The 16,711-nt window shown below is 60.8% G+C and overlaps 3 protein-coding genes across 5 annotated transcripts; 1 reads left to right on the top strand and 2 right to left on the bottom strand.

Moving 5' to 3' along the window:
• Positions 1 to 455: 455 nt before the first annotated feature.
• On the bottom strand, positions 456 to 5,517 carry NRGN (neurogranin). Of its 2 annotated transcripts, none has more exons than XM_055819547.1 (3): positions 5,342 to 5,517; positions 2,982 to 3,191; positions 456 to 651 (listed from the first exon to the last, which is right to left on the bottom strand). In XM_055819547.1, the coding sequence occupies exons 1-2, from the start codon at positions 5,354 to 5,356 to the stop codon at positions 2,982 to 2,984; spliced, it is 225 nt and encodes a 74-aa protein (XP_055675522.1). In that variant the 5' UTR covers positions 5,357 to 5,517; the 3' UTR covers positions 456 to 651. The 2 variants fall into 2 exon arrangements, with proteins under 2 accessions (XP_055675522.1, XP_055675523.1); XM_055819548.1 differs by having other exon boundaries at positions 2,982 to 3,188.
• A 3,682-nt stretch (positions 5,518 to 9,199) lies between these two features.
• On the bottom strand, positions 9,200 to 10,109 carry SPA17 (sperm autoantigenic protein 17). Its single transcript, XM_055819546.1, has 3 exons — positions 9,946 to 10,109; positions 9,508 to 9,578; positions 9,200 to 9,368 (listed from the first exon to the last, which is right to left on the bottom strand). The coding sequence occupies exons 1-3, from the start codon at positions 10,097 to 10,099 to the stop codon at positions 9,222 to 9,224; spliced, it is 372 nt and encodes a 123-aa protein (XP_055675521.1). The 5' UTR covers positions 10,100 to 10,109; the 3' UTR covers positions 9,200 to 9,221.
• A 463-nt stretch (positions 10,110 to 10,572) lies between these two features.
• Positions 10,573 to 16,478, top strand: SIAE (sialic acid acetylesterase). 2 transcript variants are annotated; one of them, XM_055819533.1, is made up of 10 exons: positions 10,573 to 10,721; positions 12,391 to 12,555; positions 13,635 to 13,798; positions 13,885 to 14,023; positions 14,113 to 14,296; positions 14,659 to 14,768; positions 14,872 to 15,005; positions 15,192 to 15,346; positions 15,429 to 15,624; positions 15,702 to 16,478. In XM_055819533.1, the coding sequence occupies exons 1-10, from the start codon at positions 10,679 to 10,681 to the stop codon at positions 15,984 to 15,986; spliced, it is 1,575 nt and encodes a 524-aa protein (XP_055675508.1). In that variant the 5' UTR covers positions 10,573 to 10,678; the 3' UTR covers positions 15,987 to 16,478. The 2 variants fall into 2 exon arrangements, with proteins under 2 accessions (XP_055675508.1, XP_005242996.4); XM_005242939.4 differs by lacking the exon at positions 10,573 to 10,721 and adding an exon at positions 11,432 to 11,580.
• Positions 16,479 to 16,711: the final 233 nt, after the last annotated feature.

Genomic DNA, 16,711 nt, shown 5'->3' with positions numbered 1-16,711 from the left:
TGACATCACAGCACCCAGCTCATGCCGGTGTGACCCCCCGCTGGCTGCCGCATCCATCGGCGATGTCGTGTGCGCCTGTGTGATGTCACACCCGCCATCACACAGCCAGGGGTGACATGACACATGCCTATGTGATGTCACACCAGCTGTCACACGTCCAGCAGTGACGTCACACCACCCAGCTCATGGCTGCAAAGCGTGACATGAGCTGTCTCCCACCCAGGAGCGGCATCATGCCATACCACGCACGCTTGCGTGACGTCACGCCAGCCATCGCACACCCTGCAGTGATGTCACACGTGCCTGGATGGTGTCACACCAGCCACCACACGCCTGCCAGTGACGTCACACATGCATGTATGGCATCACCCGCCCCGTGACCATCCCACCTTCGCGCCGCTGTGACCTCACCACTCTGCCGGGTGACATCGAAGGGCACCAAGGACAGGCAGGGCCTCTGGCAGGGATGTTTATTGGGGTGGGGGGGGGCTGGGGCAGGGGGGCAGCGGCCGGGGGCAGGGGCAGAGCCTGGCTGTGGGGGGACCCCGGGGGGTGCATGCGGGGGGGTGGCGGGGCGAAGCGGGGGCTCCTGGGCCTCTGTGGTCAGCGGGGGCTCGGCGGTGAGGGGGTCCGGGGAGCGCCTGGTGGCCCCTGCAAGCAAGGAGAGAGCAGTCAGCCCTGCCTGCACCCTGCTCCTGCACCCTGCTCCTGCACCCTGCACCCTGCGCCCTGCTTGCACCCTGCTCCTGCACCCTGCTCCTGCACCCTGCGCCCTGCCTGCACCCTGCTCCTGCACCCTGCACCCTGCTCCTGCACCCTGCGCCCTGCCTGCACCCTGCTCCTGCACCCTGCACCCTGCTCCTGCACCCTGCGCCCTGCCTGCACCCTGCTCCTGCACCCTGCACCCTGCTCCTGCACCCTGCGCCCTGCCTGCACCCTGTTCCTGCACCCTGCTCCTGCACCCTGCGCCCTGCCCGCACCCTGCTGCTGCACCCTGCGCCCTGCCTGCACCCTGCTCCTGCACCCTGCTCCTGCACCCTGCTCCTGCACCCTGCACCCTGCTGCTGCACCCTGCGCCCTGCCTGCACCCTGCTCCTGCACCCTGCGCCCTGCCTGCACCCTGCCCACACCCTGCTGCTGCACCCTGCTCCTGCACCCTGTGTCCTGCCTGCACCCTGTCCCTGCACCCTGCCTGCACCCTGCTCCTGCACCCTGTGTCCTGCCTGCACCCTGCTCCTGCACCCTGCTGCTGCACCCTGCACCCTGCTCCTGCACCCTGCTCCTGCACCCTGCTCCTGCACCCTGCTCTTGCACCCTGCGCCCTGCCCGCACCCTGCTCCTGCACCCTGCGCCCTGCCCACACCCTGCTGCTGCACCCTGCGCCCTGCCTGCACCCTGCTCCTGCACCCTGTGCCCTGCCTGCACCCTGCCCACACCCTGCTGCTGCACCCTGCTCCTGCACCCTGTGTCCTGCCTGCACCCTGTCCCTGCACCCTGCCTGCACCCTGCTCCTGCACCCTGTGTCCTGCCTGCACCCTGCCTGCACCCTGCCCCTCCACCCTGCCCCTACCCTGCCCGTGCCCTGTTCTTGCACCTTGCTGCTGCATCCTGCACCCTCTCCGCGCCCCGTCCCCTCCCTGCCAGCACCCCTGCCTGCACCCTGCCCACGCCCTGCTCCTGCAGCTCTCATCCTCTCCATGCCCTGCCCACACCCTGCCTGCACCCTGCCCATGCCCTACTTGCAGCCCGCCCACACCCTGCCTGTGCCCTGCTCCTGCACCCGTGTCCTGCTGCCTGCAACCTGCCCTCGCCCAGCCCCATCCCAGCAGCAGGGGTGGGGGGACACCCAGCCTGGGCCCCCCAGGCCAGAGGACCCCGGTGGGAGGGGGTGAACCCAGCTCACCCGATGCAAGCCTGCCCAGCCCACCTAACGAGGCAGCCCTAACAAACCCCATGGCCCTAATAAGCTTCACAGCCCCTACACTTGGCAGTTGCTTCCCTGTTGCATCCCCATGGCATCCTCCCTGCAGTCCCACTGACTCCCGACTGCATCCTCGCTGAATCCCCACTGCAGCCCCACTGACTGCCCGTTGCTTTCCCATTGCCTTTCCAGTGCAGCCCCACAGCACCCTCGCTGAATCCCCACTGCATCCCGATTGCATCCCCACTGCATACTCAGTCCGTGCTCATCGCATCCTCACTGAATCCCTGTTGCATCCTCAGCTCATTCCCACTGCATTCTCACTGCATCCTCACTGCATACCCAGTTCATCCCGCTTGCATCCCCACTGCATCCCCACTGCATCCCCACTGCATCTTTAGTTTGGTCCCCACTGCATCCCCAGTTCTTTCCTACTGCATTCCCACTGCATCCTTTAGTGCATCCCCACTGAACTCTCACTGTACCCCCATTGCATCCTTACCGCATCCCTGCTTCATCCCCGTTGAATCCCCACTGCACCCCAGTTCCATCCCATCTGCATCCCCACCAGCCCCGACACACACACACGTGGCCAAGCCGGCAGCAAGACCTCCCCACCACTAATCCCAAACCAGCCTTCGGCGCAGCCGGGGCCGTTCTCTGCTCGCCACGCCGGCACGGCACAGGGCATGGCACAACCACCCCCCCAGGCCCCAATGCCACGCGGCCTCGGCATCGTGGGCGCTTTTTAAATTTACCTTTTCCTGCCAGGAGACTGTGACATAGGCTTTTAAAAATAGCATGTGCTGAGGCGAGGCGTTTGGGGTGGTGTTGCTAAGGGAGAAATTCAATTCAAATCTAGGGCTTCGCCTTCCCATGCTAACTACTACGGCGCGCTCCCAAAATTAGGGCAGGCAGGGGCTGCCTGCCTGCATGCTTTCACCTCCTGGGAAGAAAAATCCCTTCTCCGTCCCGAATCGGCATGGGGAAGGATGCTTGGAGCAGCATCCTTGTAAAAATGACCTGATTTTGGAGGGAAAAAGGGAGATTCGGGGCGTACCTAGTCGCCGTTGCGGAGGTCGCCGCCGCGGGTGCTGTTGGCGCACTCGGCGTCCTTGGTTTTCCGATCGATCTCACCCCCTTTGATCTTCTTGCGGGTCATATGGCCGCGGAAACTAGCCTGGATCTTGGCGGCCGCCGCGTTGGCGTCAGGATCATCCAAAGGGATGTCCAGGATGTCCTCGTCCAGCTTTGTGCAGGCTCCCTCCTGCTGGCGCCAACAGGAGGGTTATGGCCGGTGGCACGCCAGAAAGGGCATCCCTCCCCAATTAAATCCATTAAATAAGGTCCTAAATTAGCCCCTGTGCTAAAAGTTAGGTTTCTTGGCTAAAAATCAGGGTCCTTTGTTAAAAATCAGGGTCCTTTGCTAAAAATCAGGGTGCCTTGCGGGTGTCTCAGGGGATGGGCAACCAAAGGTGCGGCAGGGGGAGATGCTTCGCCCCCTGCTCATCCCTAAATCTATCCCCTGGACCACCTGGCTGCAGGAAGCCGGACCCCACCAGCCCCGCTGGGGCTGGATCCGGCTTCCTCGAGGGGTGTGATACAGGGAGAGGAACATCCATGGGAGCAGAGGGTGGGTTTGAGGGAGGGGATTTTTGGCACAGGGGGGGTCACACTGCACAAGCCAAGCTGGCTCTGCCTCAGTTTCCCCTTCCCTCACAGCCTGTTGCATCTTCCCGCATACCTCCTCAGGGCTTTGGCTGAAAACACCAGGAAATTAGGGAAGGGAGTGATGCCGGAGGGGAGGAAAAGCCTCCCCAGGGATAAATCACCACAGCCCACTCCCCTGCTGCCACATCCCACCGGAGCGGTTGGACCCAGCGCCGAGGTCAAGGAGGGAAAAATCCCACGGGAAAAATAAACGAGACAGGAGCAAGCTGGTGCTGGACACTCTGGTGCCAGCAGCGGCGGGGGTGCATCCTTCTCATCACCCCAGGAGGGCTTTAAAGGACTTAAAAAGAGTTTTGGGTTTTTTTGGAAGCTGCAGATTTGAGGAGGATGCTCTTCCCCTCGGAGCTTGCCGCGGCTCCGTAAAGTTGCTCGGGTTGTTTTACTGTCGTGAAAGGTGAGGGGAGCAAAAGAGCGGCGGCGGCTTAAGTGACGGGTCCGAGGGGGAAATGATATGTCCAGGGTGGAAATGTTATAGCCAGGGCTGGAAATCCTATATCCATGGGAGAAATCCTATATCCAGGGGGAAGAAATCCTATATCCAGGGGGAAGGAATCCTATATTCAGGGGAGAAATCCTATATGGGGGAGCAGGGACCTATATCCAGGAGAGAAATCCTATATCCAGGGGGAGAAATACTATATCCAGGAAAGAAATCCTATATTCAGGAGAGAAAACCTATACCCAGGGGGAGAAAGCCTATATCCAGGAAAGAAATCCTATATGCAGGGGAGAAATCCTATATGGGGGGACGATGACAGACACCTATATCCAGAGGAGAAATCCTATATCCAGGGGGAGAAATCCTACATGCAGAGGGTAAAAACCTGTATCCAGGGAAAAATCCTAAATTTAGAGGGAGAAATCCTATATATGGCGGGGAATATCCTATATCCAGGGGGGATAAATCCTATACCCAGGGTGGGCTTTGCCTCTCTGGAGGTGCCCAGGAGGGGAGATGGGAGCTACTGTCTGCTGGCGGCTAAGCAGGAGGGGGAAAAAAGGGGAAAAAAGGGGGAAAAGGGGGAAAAAAAGAGGGAGGGGAGGGAGAAAGGGAGGAAAAACGTTGTGCTTTCCCGCTGGATCAGCTCCCTGAGCCGACTGGCGGTTGGGTGGCAAGGGGTGCTCACCCTCAGGTGGGGACGGAGGGGTACAGCCCCCTTGCTTGCCCCAATTTATCCCTTTATTCATCAAGCCACCCCTGATCCTGCCTGGAGAGTAATTGGAATTGGGGGGGGGCGGGGAGCAGGGGGTGAAGTGAGAAAAAGCTGAATAAAAGCAGAACCCCTCATCCTGGCAGCTGGATTTGGGGATGGGGGGACTTTCCTGACCGGGATATGGGATGCTGCCCATGGTGCAGGCTGGCTGCTGGCCCCAGCGGGATGGATCCTGAACTGGTGTGAAATGGGAGGGGGGGGGGGGCTCTGGGGTGGGGGTATGGGCCTGGGGGGCTGCAGCAGCACCGGGTGAGGGGGGGATGGACGCAGAGTTGGTTGAGCTGTTGGGTGCAGCACCCATCCGCAGCATCACCCCCCTGCAAATACCCCCCCACCTACATCACCACCCCAAATCCCCTCCACCGCCCCCGTACCCCGCTCCAGGAGGAGGTTGGGGGGGGGGGGGGGGGCAATAACAATATTAATCAATTAAATGCAGAAAGGTGAGATGCTGGGGGGAAAGGGGGAAACCTACGTTGCAGCAGTCCATGGCGGAGGACGGGTGGGCGGCCAGCGATGGGCGAGGGGCTCCGGCAGGGTCTCGCTTCCCCGGCAGCTCTCCCGGCGCAGGTGGCAAGTTGAGCGGAGCCGCTTGCCTACGTAATGTGCTTTCCTCCGGGCGAGCCTATCAGCCCTACACCCCTGCCAGGCTTTTAGTTGGGGGGGTGTTTCTTTTTTTTTTTTTTTTTTTTTCCCTTTCTCCTCTTTTTTTTTTTTTTTTTTTTTTTTTTTAACCTCCTCCAATTTTATTTCGCAGCCTCCAACTCCCTCCTAATGCTTAAAGGAGCCGGCAGCTCGCGTCGGAGTTTTGTGTAATATAAAATTACACGCAGAGGATGCGATCAAATATTTAACGGCGCTTTCGGGTTTCGCCCTCGGTGTGGCGGGTTTAATAGGGCCGTGCTGAAATTTGCAGCGACTTTTTGGGGGACGGAGAGGGGTGAAGCTGCGACAAAAGGGGGGTGATGGGTTATTTGTCTGGGGGGGGTGTTGCTTGGCCCGCAGTGATGCTGGAGGAGGGTTTTGCCCCCTGGGTTTGTTTGCACGGGACACGGGGGTAAAACCTTCATGACCTACTTCGGTCTTGGTCCTGAGGAGTGTGAGGATGAGGATGGTAAGGACAAGGATGGCGAGGATGAGGATGACAAGGAAGGGTGGGCATGGCGGGACACTACATCCCACCGAGCATCTGCTGAAGGCCCGGGGTGATGTGCCCAGACGTGGACTCTACGCAGAGGAGGGGGCTCTATTTTTGAGGTTTGGGGATCCCTCCCCTGCTCACAGGAGCATCCCACCCCCCAAATGTGGGGGGGTTTCCAGTCAGACCTGCAGACCCAGCCATTTTTCCAGCCCTCAGTGCTATCTGCGGACCCTGCTTTTGCCTTCAGACCACGCCAAGGTGCCAGGGCTGATGGGGTGAGATGGGGGGACCCCAGGAAAGAGGAGAGATGCCCAGGGCAATGTGGGGGGCTGCAGCTCGCAGCCCCCCCATCGCCTGCCTCACTCGCCTCTAATCCGGGTTTGGGAGTTGCTAAGCAACTGCATAAGTCGCCCGTGGGCTCTGTGCGCTGATGCTGGCTCCGGCTGGCCCCCAAAACACGGCGCGGCCCCCCAAGCCGGGCAGCGGCACCCCCCGGTCCACCAGCGCATTCGGGCCTCCCCAGCTCTCCCCAGCTGGGCTTGCTCACAGGGATGTGCCCTGCCTGGGGGCCTGGGGGCACCAACCTTCCTCTTTGCCATCACCAGCATCATCGTCATCACTCACTGTCACCGTTAGCATCCCTGTCCCATTGCTGTCACCATCCCTGGCACTGTCACTGTCCCCGCTGCCACCACCAGCCTTGTCCCCATCCTTGTCCCCATACCCTCTGCCACCATCCCCATCCCCATCCCCACCACTGTTCCTGTCCCCATCCTCATCATCATCCCTGACGCAGTCCCCAGCCCCATTCCTGTCCCCATCCCCAACTTCAACCCCATCATCCCTGTCCTCATCCTGTCCCCATGCCACCCCCAACTTCAAAAACCCCCATTTTTGCCCCTGTCCCCATCCCCATCATCACCCTCGTCCTTGTCCCCATCCCTGTCCTGTCACCGTCCCCATCACTACCTCATCCCTGTCTCCATCCCCATCCTGTCCCCATCCCTATCATCACCCTCGTCCCTGTCCCCATCCCTTCACCATCCCTATTCCCATCCCCATTTCCATCTCTGTCCCCAAGGTCACTCCAGCCAGGGTGCAGGTGGTGGCACTCCCTACCCCCCCCCCACCCTCATGGCACCCAGCCCACCCTGCTCCCTGTCCCACACCCCGCCCCAGGCAAAAGGAGGGTGCAGCCCACACCGGCTCTTGGGGGTCAGCCACCCCCCCCAGCAGCACCCAGGCACCCCAGCCCGCACCCCAGGAGACGGGTGCTCCTGGAGCATCCCTCCATTCCCCCGCCAGCCATCCACACCCGGCTCTCCCTGCCAGAGCTGCTTTTCCACGGCCACCTCCTCTCACCAGCACAGCGGGGTGGGGGGGGAATAGCTCTGCTCCAGAAAACCCCATTCCAGCTTCCAGGCGAAGCTTTGGCAGCTCCGCTGGGATTTTTAGATGGGAAAATGATCCCTTTCCCTTTTTCTTCTTACATCCTCCAGATCCATTGCTGCCTGCTCTGGCAAAGGAAGACAGGGTGTTTTGGGGGGAGTCGAGTGGAAAGGGTTTTTGGGGTGACTCCTGCATCAAGGATTTGAGAAAATTAGCCCCAAAATTAGGACGCAAAATGCCAGGGGGGGATCATCCCAGTACCAGTAACCCCCCCAAAATGCACAAAACCAGTGGGTTCTGGAGCATTTTGAATGCAAGAGTGGATGGCACCCCATTTTTTCCAGTGGCACACAGCTCCCCTGTCCCCAAAATCCATCCTGGCCGTGGCCCCCCGGTCCTGGCAGAGCCGCCAAGCGCCGGCGTCTCCCGCAGGCTGCGGCTGCGGAGGAGGGACACGAAATGCCAGAACATTTCTAATCATTAACGGCAGGTTTTGAGCCCGTTCCAGGCTCTGCATTTCTCCTTCCCGGGCCCCTTCATCCAAGAAAACAACCCACCTCAGGGTGCAACACAGCAGGGGGGAAGGAATATTGGGGGGATGCTTTCCCAGGTGCTCCAGCATCTCCAAATTCTGATTCCTGATAAAATAACTCAAATTTTGGAAGAAGGGGATAGGCACCACGGCTGGCAAGACCCACTGGAAACATCTCGCCGTCGTGGTTTGAGATGGTGGCACTGAGGTGTTAAAAAAAAACCTTAAAAAAAAAAAAACAAAAACAAAAAAACCCCGAAACCAACCAAACAAACAAAAAGGGGGGAATTTGATGCTGGAAAGGTGCCCTGGGCAGGCAGCGATGCTGGCTGCCGAAACAGAGAGCCGGCAGCTGGCGAGGCTGTGCCGGGGAAGGGGGGGTCAAGGCGTAGCCGCTTGGCACCAGCCCTGGCACAGGGTCCCCGCCAGCTTTTTTTCCCCATCCCTCCTTCCTGTTTTTCCCAGGGGAGCCGCTGCCGTGCCCTGTGCAGTGGGCGAGGGCCGCACGCTGCATATGGCCGGCTCCTGCCAGAGAAAACAGGAAAGGGGGGGGGGGGGCAAAACTGGGGTAGGCATGGGTGGGGGGGTTCAGTCCCCCCCAAAAAAGAGCAGCCAGCTTCGACGCAAACCCCGTCACCGTGTTTTTTCAGTGCCAGCTGGGAGTTTTAAACCACTCCGGATGGGAAAACATGAATTTCACAGGTTGGAATGGAATGAGGGGACCCCCCCTCTGCGCTCCACAAAATGCCATGGAGGCATCTCATCTCTTGGAGGGGGGGGGGGGGGGAGAAGAGGAGCAATGTCACATCCCTTCTTCACGTGGGGACGCTATTAAATTTTTGACAACCTCCAGGGATGCAGGGGCCTAAATATAGAGCCTTAAAATATCATCTTGAGCTCAGCCCAGCTCCCAAACCCGGGTTTTTTTTAGGGGAGAAATCTCAGGTGAGAGTCGCTAATAACAGCGGGGACCTCATTAATAAAAATTCTCATTAAAAAAGCACCGCGGGGGTGGGACGGGAGATCATCACCCACCCCCGAGAGAAGGGCAGGAGCCTGGTGGGGAAATTAAGGTGTTGGGTTTTTTTTGAGTCATGGCACTTTGTTTTGGGTTGGGATGTTGCCCAAATTTGGGGCGAGCGCTTGGGTCAGGTCCCCAGGGAGGTGTCCCTTTTAAAGGAGGTGAGGGGGGCGTGCTCCCCTTTGGCGGGGGGTTGTTCCTCTCAGCTGCATCACAGTGAGGATTTTTGGGGAGGAATCATGCGGTGTGTCGGGGCTGGTGGGTGCTGTCAGCTACCCCTGATGCTGGTTTGGGCTCAGATAGCCCTGTTTCGGTGCTGCCTCCCTTACCATGGCCGTGGATGCACCGCCGCCTGCCTGCTCCCCTGCCTTCTCCTCCTCCTTGTCCTTGTCCTCCTTCTCCTCGTCCTCCTCCGGTTCCTGGAGGAAAAGCAGGAAAACCTACAAGATAGGTGGTGCGGGACAAGGGCAGGGGGGGCAGGGGGGGGGGGCAGGGACCCAGCCCTTTGCCCCAGGCACCCCGAAATCTCTCGAGGGGAGGGCAGGGAGGGCAGCCCACCTGGAAAGGGGGCTGGGAGAGAAGCTTGTCCTCCAGCTGGGCTCCCCACACCGCCAGGTCAGCTGAGCTCTCTGGGGGAAGGGAGAGGCTTGATGTCACCTGGGATGGGCCCGTGGGGCAGGGCTGACACCCGGGGGTGGGCACGTGGGGCAGGGCTGGTGGCACAAGGGATGAGCAAGGTGCAGAGTCCCTTGGGATGGGGACATGGAGCAGGCACGACGCCGTGAGTGATGGGCACAAGGGGCAGGCATGACGCCATGGGCGATGGGCACAAGGGGCAGGTATGATGGCATGGGTGATGGGCATGAGGGGCAGGTATGATGCCATAGGCGATGGGCACATGGGGCAGGTATGATGCCACACAGGATGGGCAGGCCATGTAGTGTGGGGCAGGGGATGGAGGTGTGGGGATGGGTGCTGCTGTGCTGTGCCACTCACCCTCTCTCTGCTCCAGCAGCCTTTGGAAGTGCTGAGCGGCAAAGGCCACCACGTCGGTGGGCTGCACCCGCAGCACCTCCAGTGCCAGCTCCTCCAGCAGGTTTTGGAAGCCGGCAGGCAGCCGCAGGGTGCTGCTGGAGGTGGGGATGGACATGGCCGCCTCTTTTCCCAGGCCCCCTGCAGCGGTACGGTCGGGGTTAATTACACCCCGCACCCCCGCCCTCCCAATCGGGGAGGCCGGGACTCGAACCCGGGCTCCCGGGATGGGGGTGGGGGGGAGTGTGTGGCGTGAGTGCGGGCCGTGCCGCCGCTAGGGGGCGCCGCCCCGCCCGCCCGCCGCACCTGCGCACTGCCGCCTCCAGCCGCGCGTGCGCGGCGGTGCCCGGGCCGGGCGCTGTGAGCGGTGCGGTGCCCCCGCTGCCCCCCGCTGCCCCCCGCTGCCCCACTCCCGGTCCGGCTCCCCACCCCCCCGGTTCCCCCCGGTACCCCCCGCTCCCCCCGGCGCACTGTACCCCGGCCCGTACCCCCGGCCCCGCGCCCCCGGCCCCGCCTGGCCCCTCGGCCCCGCGCAGGCCGCGCCGGTGCCTCAGGCCGTACTGAGGACGCGGTCGCTTAGCAACCACCCCCCCGCCGGCGGCGCGTGCTCAGACCACGCCCTCCGTGTCTGGCCACGCCCCCTGGAGGCGGGGCCTGTGCCTGGGGCTGTGGGCGCCGGTGCCCTTACGCCCCCGCGATGGCGGCGTGGGTGCTGCTGGCGCTGGCTCCGGTGGCGGCAGGTAAAGGGCTGGGGGGGGGGGGGCGGCTCCGCACCCCCGGCCCGGGGGGGAAACCCCCAGAGACCCGCTTCGGGGCCTTGGCATCCCCCAGCCCCGCTTCAGGGCCCTTTGCACCGCCAGGGCCCCGCCTGGGGCCCTTGCCCCCCCTCCCAACCTGGCTTCGATGCTTTTTGCATCCCCAGAGCCCCACTTCGGGGCCTTGGCAACTCCCCAGCCCCACTTGGGGCCCTTTGCACCCCCAGGGGCCTGTTTCAGGGCCTTTAGCACCCCCAGAGCCCCACATGGGGCCCTTGGTACACTCAGAGCCCCGCTTTGATGCTCTTCACTCAGAGCCCCACTTTGATGCTCTTTGCACCCCCCGAGACCCCCGCTTCGATGCTCTTTGCGCCCCGCTTCGATGCTTTTTGCACCCCCCCAGAGCCCCGCTTTGATGCTCTTTGCACCCTCCCCCAGAGCCCCACTTTGATGCTCTTTGCACCCCCCAGAGCCCTGCTTCGATGCGCTTTGCACCCCTAGAGCCCCACTTCGGGGCCCTTGGTGCCCTCCCAGCCCCACTTTGATGCCTCCAGCATCTCCCTTAGCCCAGCTTTGTGGTCCTTGGCACCCCCCCAGCCCCACTTTGGGGCCCTTCGCACCCCCGAGTCCCACTTTGAAACCCTTGGCATCACCCCAAGCCCCACTTCAATGCCCTTTGCACCCCCCTCAGCCCTGCTTAAACACCCTTCACCGCCCCCAAGCCCCTTTTGGGTGCCCTTGGCACGTCGCTGCTGCTGTGGGATGATGCTTTACATAAGGCGGGAGTCGCATGCTGCTGCTCCTCGGCGGCGTCTCGTGGGCTCTCCGCCTTCCCTCCTCCCAGGTACTTTTTATAGCCTCCAGTCTCTTCCCCAGTGTCTCAGGCTATATTTTTTTTTCTCCTCCGGCTTGTTTTTTTATGTAACGTGTCCTTCCTGGAGCCTCGTCGCATGAGACGGTAGGCCTGGTGATGCGGCTGATTTCAGAGAGGCTGAGGACATAGTTTCTTTCCTTTATTAAACCCAGCTGGGGATGAGCGGCAGAGGAGACGGGGGGTCCCAGGGCCCCATTTTCATTGCTACAATGGGCATCGCTGCCCAGATCTCTTCTCCACACCCTGCAAACACTGTCCCAACCCCCTTTCAAGCACGGTTTTATTTTCACACCCCCAAAAAATGGGGCTTCTGGGGGTGCCAGGGCTGAGACCTCTGTTTCCCTCCCTGCTGAAGACACCTTTGCCACTGCCACATGCCCGGTGTTTCCCATCCCATCACTTGCCAAACTTCTTTTGCAAGGGAAAAATATGTCAGAACATATTTATTAGCAAAGCTGGGCTGGCAAAGATGCTCCCATACTGTTACTAGAGGATTTTTTGCCAATATCTGTATCCAAACTCTCTGTAACAAGCTCCTGTGCTTCAGGAGGTGACTTCCCTCCTAGGGCTGGACTCTCCTGGGAACTTCAAAGCCTGCTGCTTCCTCAGCTCCTGGGTGATTTTAACCACCTTAAGGTTGACCAGGACTGATGGAAGCTGTAAATTAAACGTGACCTCAAATAATTTGTATTTAAGAGGGAGTTGGAGGCCATGCAGGGGACTTTTTCTCATTGCTTTTTGCCTCTTGGAGATGATGTTTGCCCTGTCTGTTGGTTCCAGGGGCGATGTTTGGCTTCGCGTCCTACTATGGTGACCACATGGTGTTGCAGAAGGAGCCGGCGGGAGCCGTGGTGTGGGGCTACGGGGAGCTGGGGGCCATGGTGACCGTGGTGCTCTCTGGGGCCGGTGGCCTCATTGTCATGAAGAAGACAGCACAAGTGAAAGGTCAGTCCTGGACCCTCACTGGGCAACTGGGGCTGGTGGTTTTGGTGGCCAAGGAGGACATCTGAGCCCAAATGGGACCTGCTGGTGGAGTGGGGTGGGTTTGTCACACCGCTGCCCTCAGGTTGCAGAGGTGACAGCGATGTCTCTAGCTCATGCACCCCTGGCGCCATGCTCTCCCCTTCTCCAGGAGATCTGGGGGGGATTTCGGCCGTCCCCCTTCCCACCAACGCCAGCCTTTGCTCACTTCAGTTTCCCAACAGCAGGATCCCGTAGGCACCGAGCGGGAGCCGAGCTGCCGCTGCAGTGGGTGGCACCGCATAGGCTTGAGCCGAACGATGAGGCTGTGGAGGGGAGGAGGGGGGGGATTTAGCTCCTCTCCCTGTCAAATCCATCTCCGGGGAAGTCTCCAGAGCACTCCTGGTTTCTTTTTTTTTAATGCTTCCCCCTCGCAGGATCCTGCTAGGGATCTCTAAGCCCTGAGGGATGTTGCCTCTGCCGGCAGAGCCTTTTCCTCAAGGCCAGGAGGGCTCAGAGGCATCTCAGATCTGAGCTGGTGGCCTCATTCCCTGCCTAGTGGGTTGGGGGGGCTGCTCCTCACTTTTGCGGGGGTGAAACTGCTGCATAAAGGGCTCCTCCACAAGCTGGAGAGCCTGGAGGCGTCTTGTGAGAGAGCAGCGATCCGCCGCTACCAGGAGATCTGCAGGATCTGGGCCCAGCCAGGCCAGAAAATCCACTCTAAGCTCCAGCAGAATATCTTTGCGCCTCAATTCAGCGCCTCTAAAATTAGCTGGAGACATCTCGGTGTCACACACACCAAGCTGCTCCTGTAATCCCGTTCCTCCCAGCAGCTTCTGCTCTGACACACATTTGTCTTCGAGATTTTCTTTTTAACCCCTAAGTTCCTGCAGGAGGAAAGACCCTCTGATGATGGAGAGCTTCTAAAATCCATTTTCCCAGCCTGGTTCCATGGTGAGGCCTTCCCGTTCCTGCCAGTTGTTGGCCACTCATCCAATCTCATTGTGAAAGTCTTGAGGTCTTTGCAGCGGTAGTGAAAGAGAAGCCCCATCCTCTTCTTCCAGAACCTTCTGGGACGTGGACAATTGTCCTGGACCCTATGGATCGGGGCGGTCCCTACGTGCTGATGGCTGGGCAGGGCTTGGAGAACGTGACGCTGCAGGACGTCTACTTTGGGGACGTGTGGCTTTGCAGCGGGCAGAGCAACATGGCAATGACAGTCCTGCAGGTAAGCCCCCGCGGCATGGCCCGATCCTGCCAGCTCACCAGGGATCAGGCAGGGAAGCGCCTGGTGCGCTCCCGACCCTTCCCTAGGTTGCCAACGCCAGCTCCGAGCTCGCCGCCACCGCTCGCTACCCCTACGTCCGCGTCTTCGCCGCAGCGCCCGCCCGCTCCGATGTAGAGCTGGAGGACCTGGAGCGAATTGACTTGCCGTGGTCCATCCCAACGGCCGGTGAGTGCAACGTGCCTCCAAAAGAGGGCCTGGAAATGGTTTTTTTTCCCCTTCCTTTTTCCCTTGGCAGCCCGCTGTTTCTTGAACAGAAAACCTGGGCCATGGGAATTTCACCTACTTCTCGGCCGTCTGCTGGCTGTTGGGGCGCTACCTCTACGAGGCTCTGCAGTACCCCATCGGGCTGGTGGAGGCAGCCTGGGGGGGCACCCCCATCGAGGCCTGGTCCTCCCAAAGGGCTCTGCAGGCTTGTGGGCTCCTAGAGGACACGGGGAGGTGAGAGAAGACACAGTGGAGACACCTCCTGCCCTGTGCCATGCTGCCTTTGGGGGTTATCCTCATCCCTGCCGCTCTCAGGGGGCATCCTCCATCCCTTCCCATCCCACCTTCTCTCCCGGAGTGTGCCTTCTGTCCCCTCTATGCATCTTTTTGCCCCCTCTGGATAAAATCCCCTCCCGTGCCAAGAGTGTAGGGCACATCTCGGTTGGTAAAGGGGTCAGTGTGGGGAAGAGGGGGGGACCCCAGGGCTCCCCTTTTGCACAGTGCTTGCTTTAATCGTGCCAGGCTGGCTGCTGAAGCTGGGGCTTCAGGACTGGCCTTTTGTTTTGCACCCCCTTAAGCCCAGTTTTGTCTTCCAGTCTCTCCCCACACCAGCATCTCTCTGGCCCGCAAACGCCCTCCGTGCTCTGGAATGCCATGATCCACCCGCTGCTCAACATGACGCTGCGGGGTGTCGCTTGGTACCAGGGTGAGCTGCCCCCCCCCCCCCCCGCCCCGATTTTCCTCCCTGGGGTACAGCAGCCCCACACTGTCCCACTGGGCTGTCACCGGCCCCTCTCGTTCGGGGACAGGCGAGGCCAACGCCTTCCTGCACACGGACTGGTACAACTGCACCTTCCCCGCGCTCATCGCCGACTGGCGCCGGGCTTTCCACGCCGGCTCGGCCGGGCAGACGGAGCCACTGCTGCCATTTGGCTTCGTACAGGTGAGGGTGGGGCGAGAGGCAGGACCCCCAGCCTCCCGCGGGGCCAGCGGCACAATGCTCGGGGGGCTCGCCCATCCCTTCGCACCCTGGAGGCTGGCGGGAGGGAGAGGACGCCGACGTGGGGACACATCCTGCCGGTTCGGGGAGCAATAGCTGAGCCGCTTCCCGCCCCGCTCTGCCTTGCAGTTGTCCACCTACCGCCGGCAGAGCCCAGATGACAGCTTCGCCCGGCTCCGCTGGCACCAAACCGCCGATCTGGGGGTTGTCCCCAACGCCAGGATGCCAGGCAGCTTCATGGCCGTGGCCATGGATCTGTGCGATGAGCACTCCCCCTACGGCAGGCGAGTCCCAGGCGGCGGGGGGCGAGGGTGTAGACACGAAGCTCTCGGATACTAACCTCACCTCCCTCCTCTTCCTCGGCAGCATCCACCCCCGGGACAAGCAGAATGTGGCCCACCGGCTGCAGCTGGGCGCCAGAGCGGTGGCATATGGGGAGAAAGACGTGGTTTTCCAGGGGCCGTACCCTACGCGGGCCGTCCTGGAGGTGACCAGGGGGCTGCTGAACATCACCTACAGCCAGGAGCTCACCTGCCGTCGGAGGGACACGCGGGCGTTTGAGGTGAGGAAGGGGAAAAGCTTCCCCCCAGGGCTGGAAGAGGGAAGCCCCCACTGATGGGAGGTTTCTGCCATACTTAGGTCTGCTGCTCCAGCAAGCTGGCCCCGTGCGGGTGGCTGCCGGCACCCATGGTGGCCGTGGGGTCCCGCACGGTGACGCTGGCCCTGGGCGGCTGCAGGACGCTGGTGCTGGCCTTGCGCTACGCCTGGGCCGAGTGGCCCTGCGAGTACGAGTCCTGCGCCCTCTACAACACCCGGGGTCTGCCCGCACCCCCCTTCCTCCTGGACGCCCTGCCCGCAGGGGAGACAGCCGGAGGGACCGAGCTGCTGCTCCTCCCCAGCTCCCGGTTGTCCCAGGGGATTTAGGTGAGGGGACAGTGGAGGGAGCTCAGAAGGGCTCAGGGCTGCTGGCACCGTGCCTTTCCAATTCGAGGAGGCAGCTGGCTTGATGACTGTGTTACTAATTAAACAACTTTCCACCTCCTCTTTGGCCTGAAGATAAGGCTGTGGGGTGTGGGGGGGCAGCAACAAAATAAATTTAATTATTTTCAAAAATTACGTTAAGACAAGCAGCAGGACATGCTGATGGGAGTTGAAGCCCTCACTGCTGCCCCACCTTGCTCTCGGAGCTGGCCCTGGGCCCCCCCGGGACACCCCACCTCTGCTCACAGGACCCAGGGACCAGCCGTGCTCTGCAGGGTGGAGAGGGGGAGAGAGGAGCTCAGCCAAAAAAAAAAACCATAACCCAACGCTAACGGTGGGACTGGGACAGGGAGCTGCAGGGGGTGTGTTGCTTTGTAGCAGTAGCGAGTGCCTTCCACTTCCCTGCGTTAATAAATAGTTAATAAACCACCTCAATTTATTCTTGGATTCTTTTTTTTCCTATCGAGGAGCATCCCGTAGTTCTTCATTCCCCCCCTCCTGCCATAACAACAGGGAAATTTGTGCGGAAGAGGCACAATGTGGCACCCAGCGCTTGGAATAAGGCATCCAAGAGAGTCTCTGCCCCAAAACTGGATTGTTTGACCTATTTTTGCTGGAAAAACGTACGTGAGAAGGGGAATCCCAAATGCGGGAAGAGAGCAGGTGAG

The sequence above is a fragment of the Falco peregrinus genome, chromosome 15, assembly GCF_023634155.1.
Source record: "Falco peregrinus isolate bFalPer1 chromosome 15, bFalPer1.pri, whole genome shotgun sequence".
NCBI lineage: Eukaryota > Metazoa > Chordata > Aves > Falconiformes > Falconidae > Falco > Falco peregrinus.
Note: the sequence above shows the minus strand (reverse complement) of the source record. Positions and strands in the feature narration are given on the sequence as shown.

What these genes read in the sequence shown, in the direction of transcription:
- SPA17 (XM_055819546.1), bottom strand. Translation starts at nt 10,099, where the DNA reads ATGTCCATCCCCACCTCCAGCAGCACCCTGCGGCTGCCTGCCGGCTTC. An exon ending in GCTGCTGGAGCAGAGAGAGG is followed by an intron (nt 9,579 to 9,945) that starts GTGAGTGGCACA and finishes CCCTTCCCCCAG; the next exon opens with AGAGCTCAGCTGACCTGGCG. An exon ending in TCTCCCAGCCCCCTTTCCAG is followed by an intron (nt 9,369 to 9,507) that starts GTGGGCTGCCCT and finishes CTTTTCCTCCAG; the next exon opens with GAACCGGAGGAGGACGAGGA.
- SIAE (XM_005242939.4), top strand. Translation starts at nt 11,499, where the DNA reads ATGATGCTTTACATAAGGCGGGAGTCGCATGCTGCTGCTCCTCGGCGG. An exon ending in TCCGCCTTCCCTCCTCCCAG is followed by an intron (nt 11,581 to 12,390) that starts GTACTTTTTATA and finishes TGTTGGTTCCAG; the next exon opens with GGGCGATGTTTGGCTTCGCG. An exon ending in TGGCAATGACAGTCCTGCAG is followed by an intron (nt 13,799 to 13,884) that starts GTAAGCCCCCGC and finishes ACCCTTCCCTAG; the next exon opens with GTTGCCAACGCCAGCTCCGA.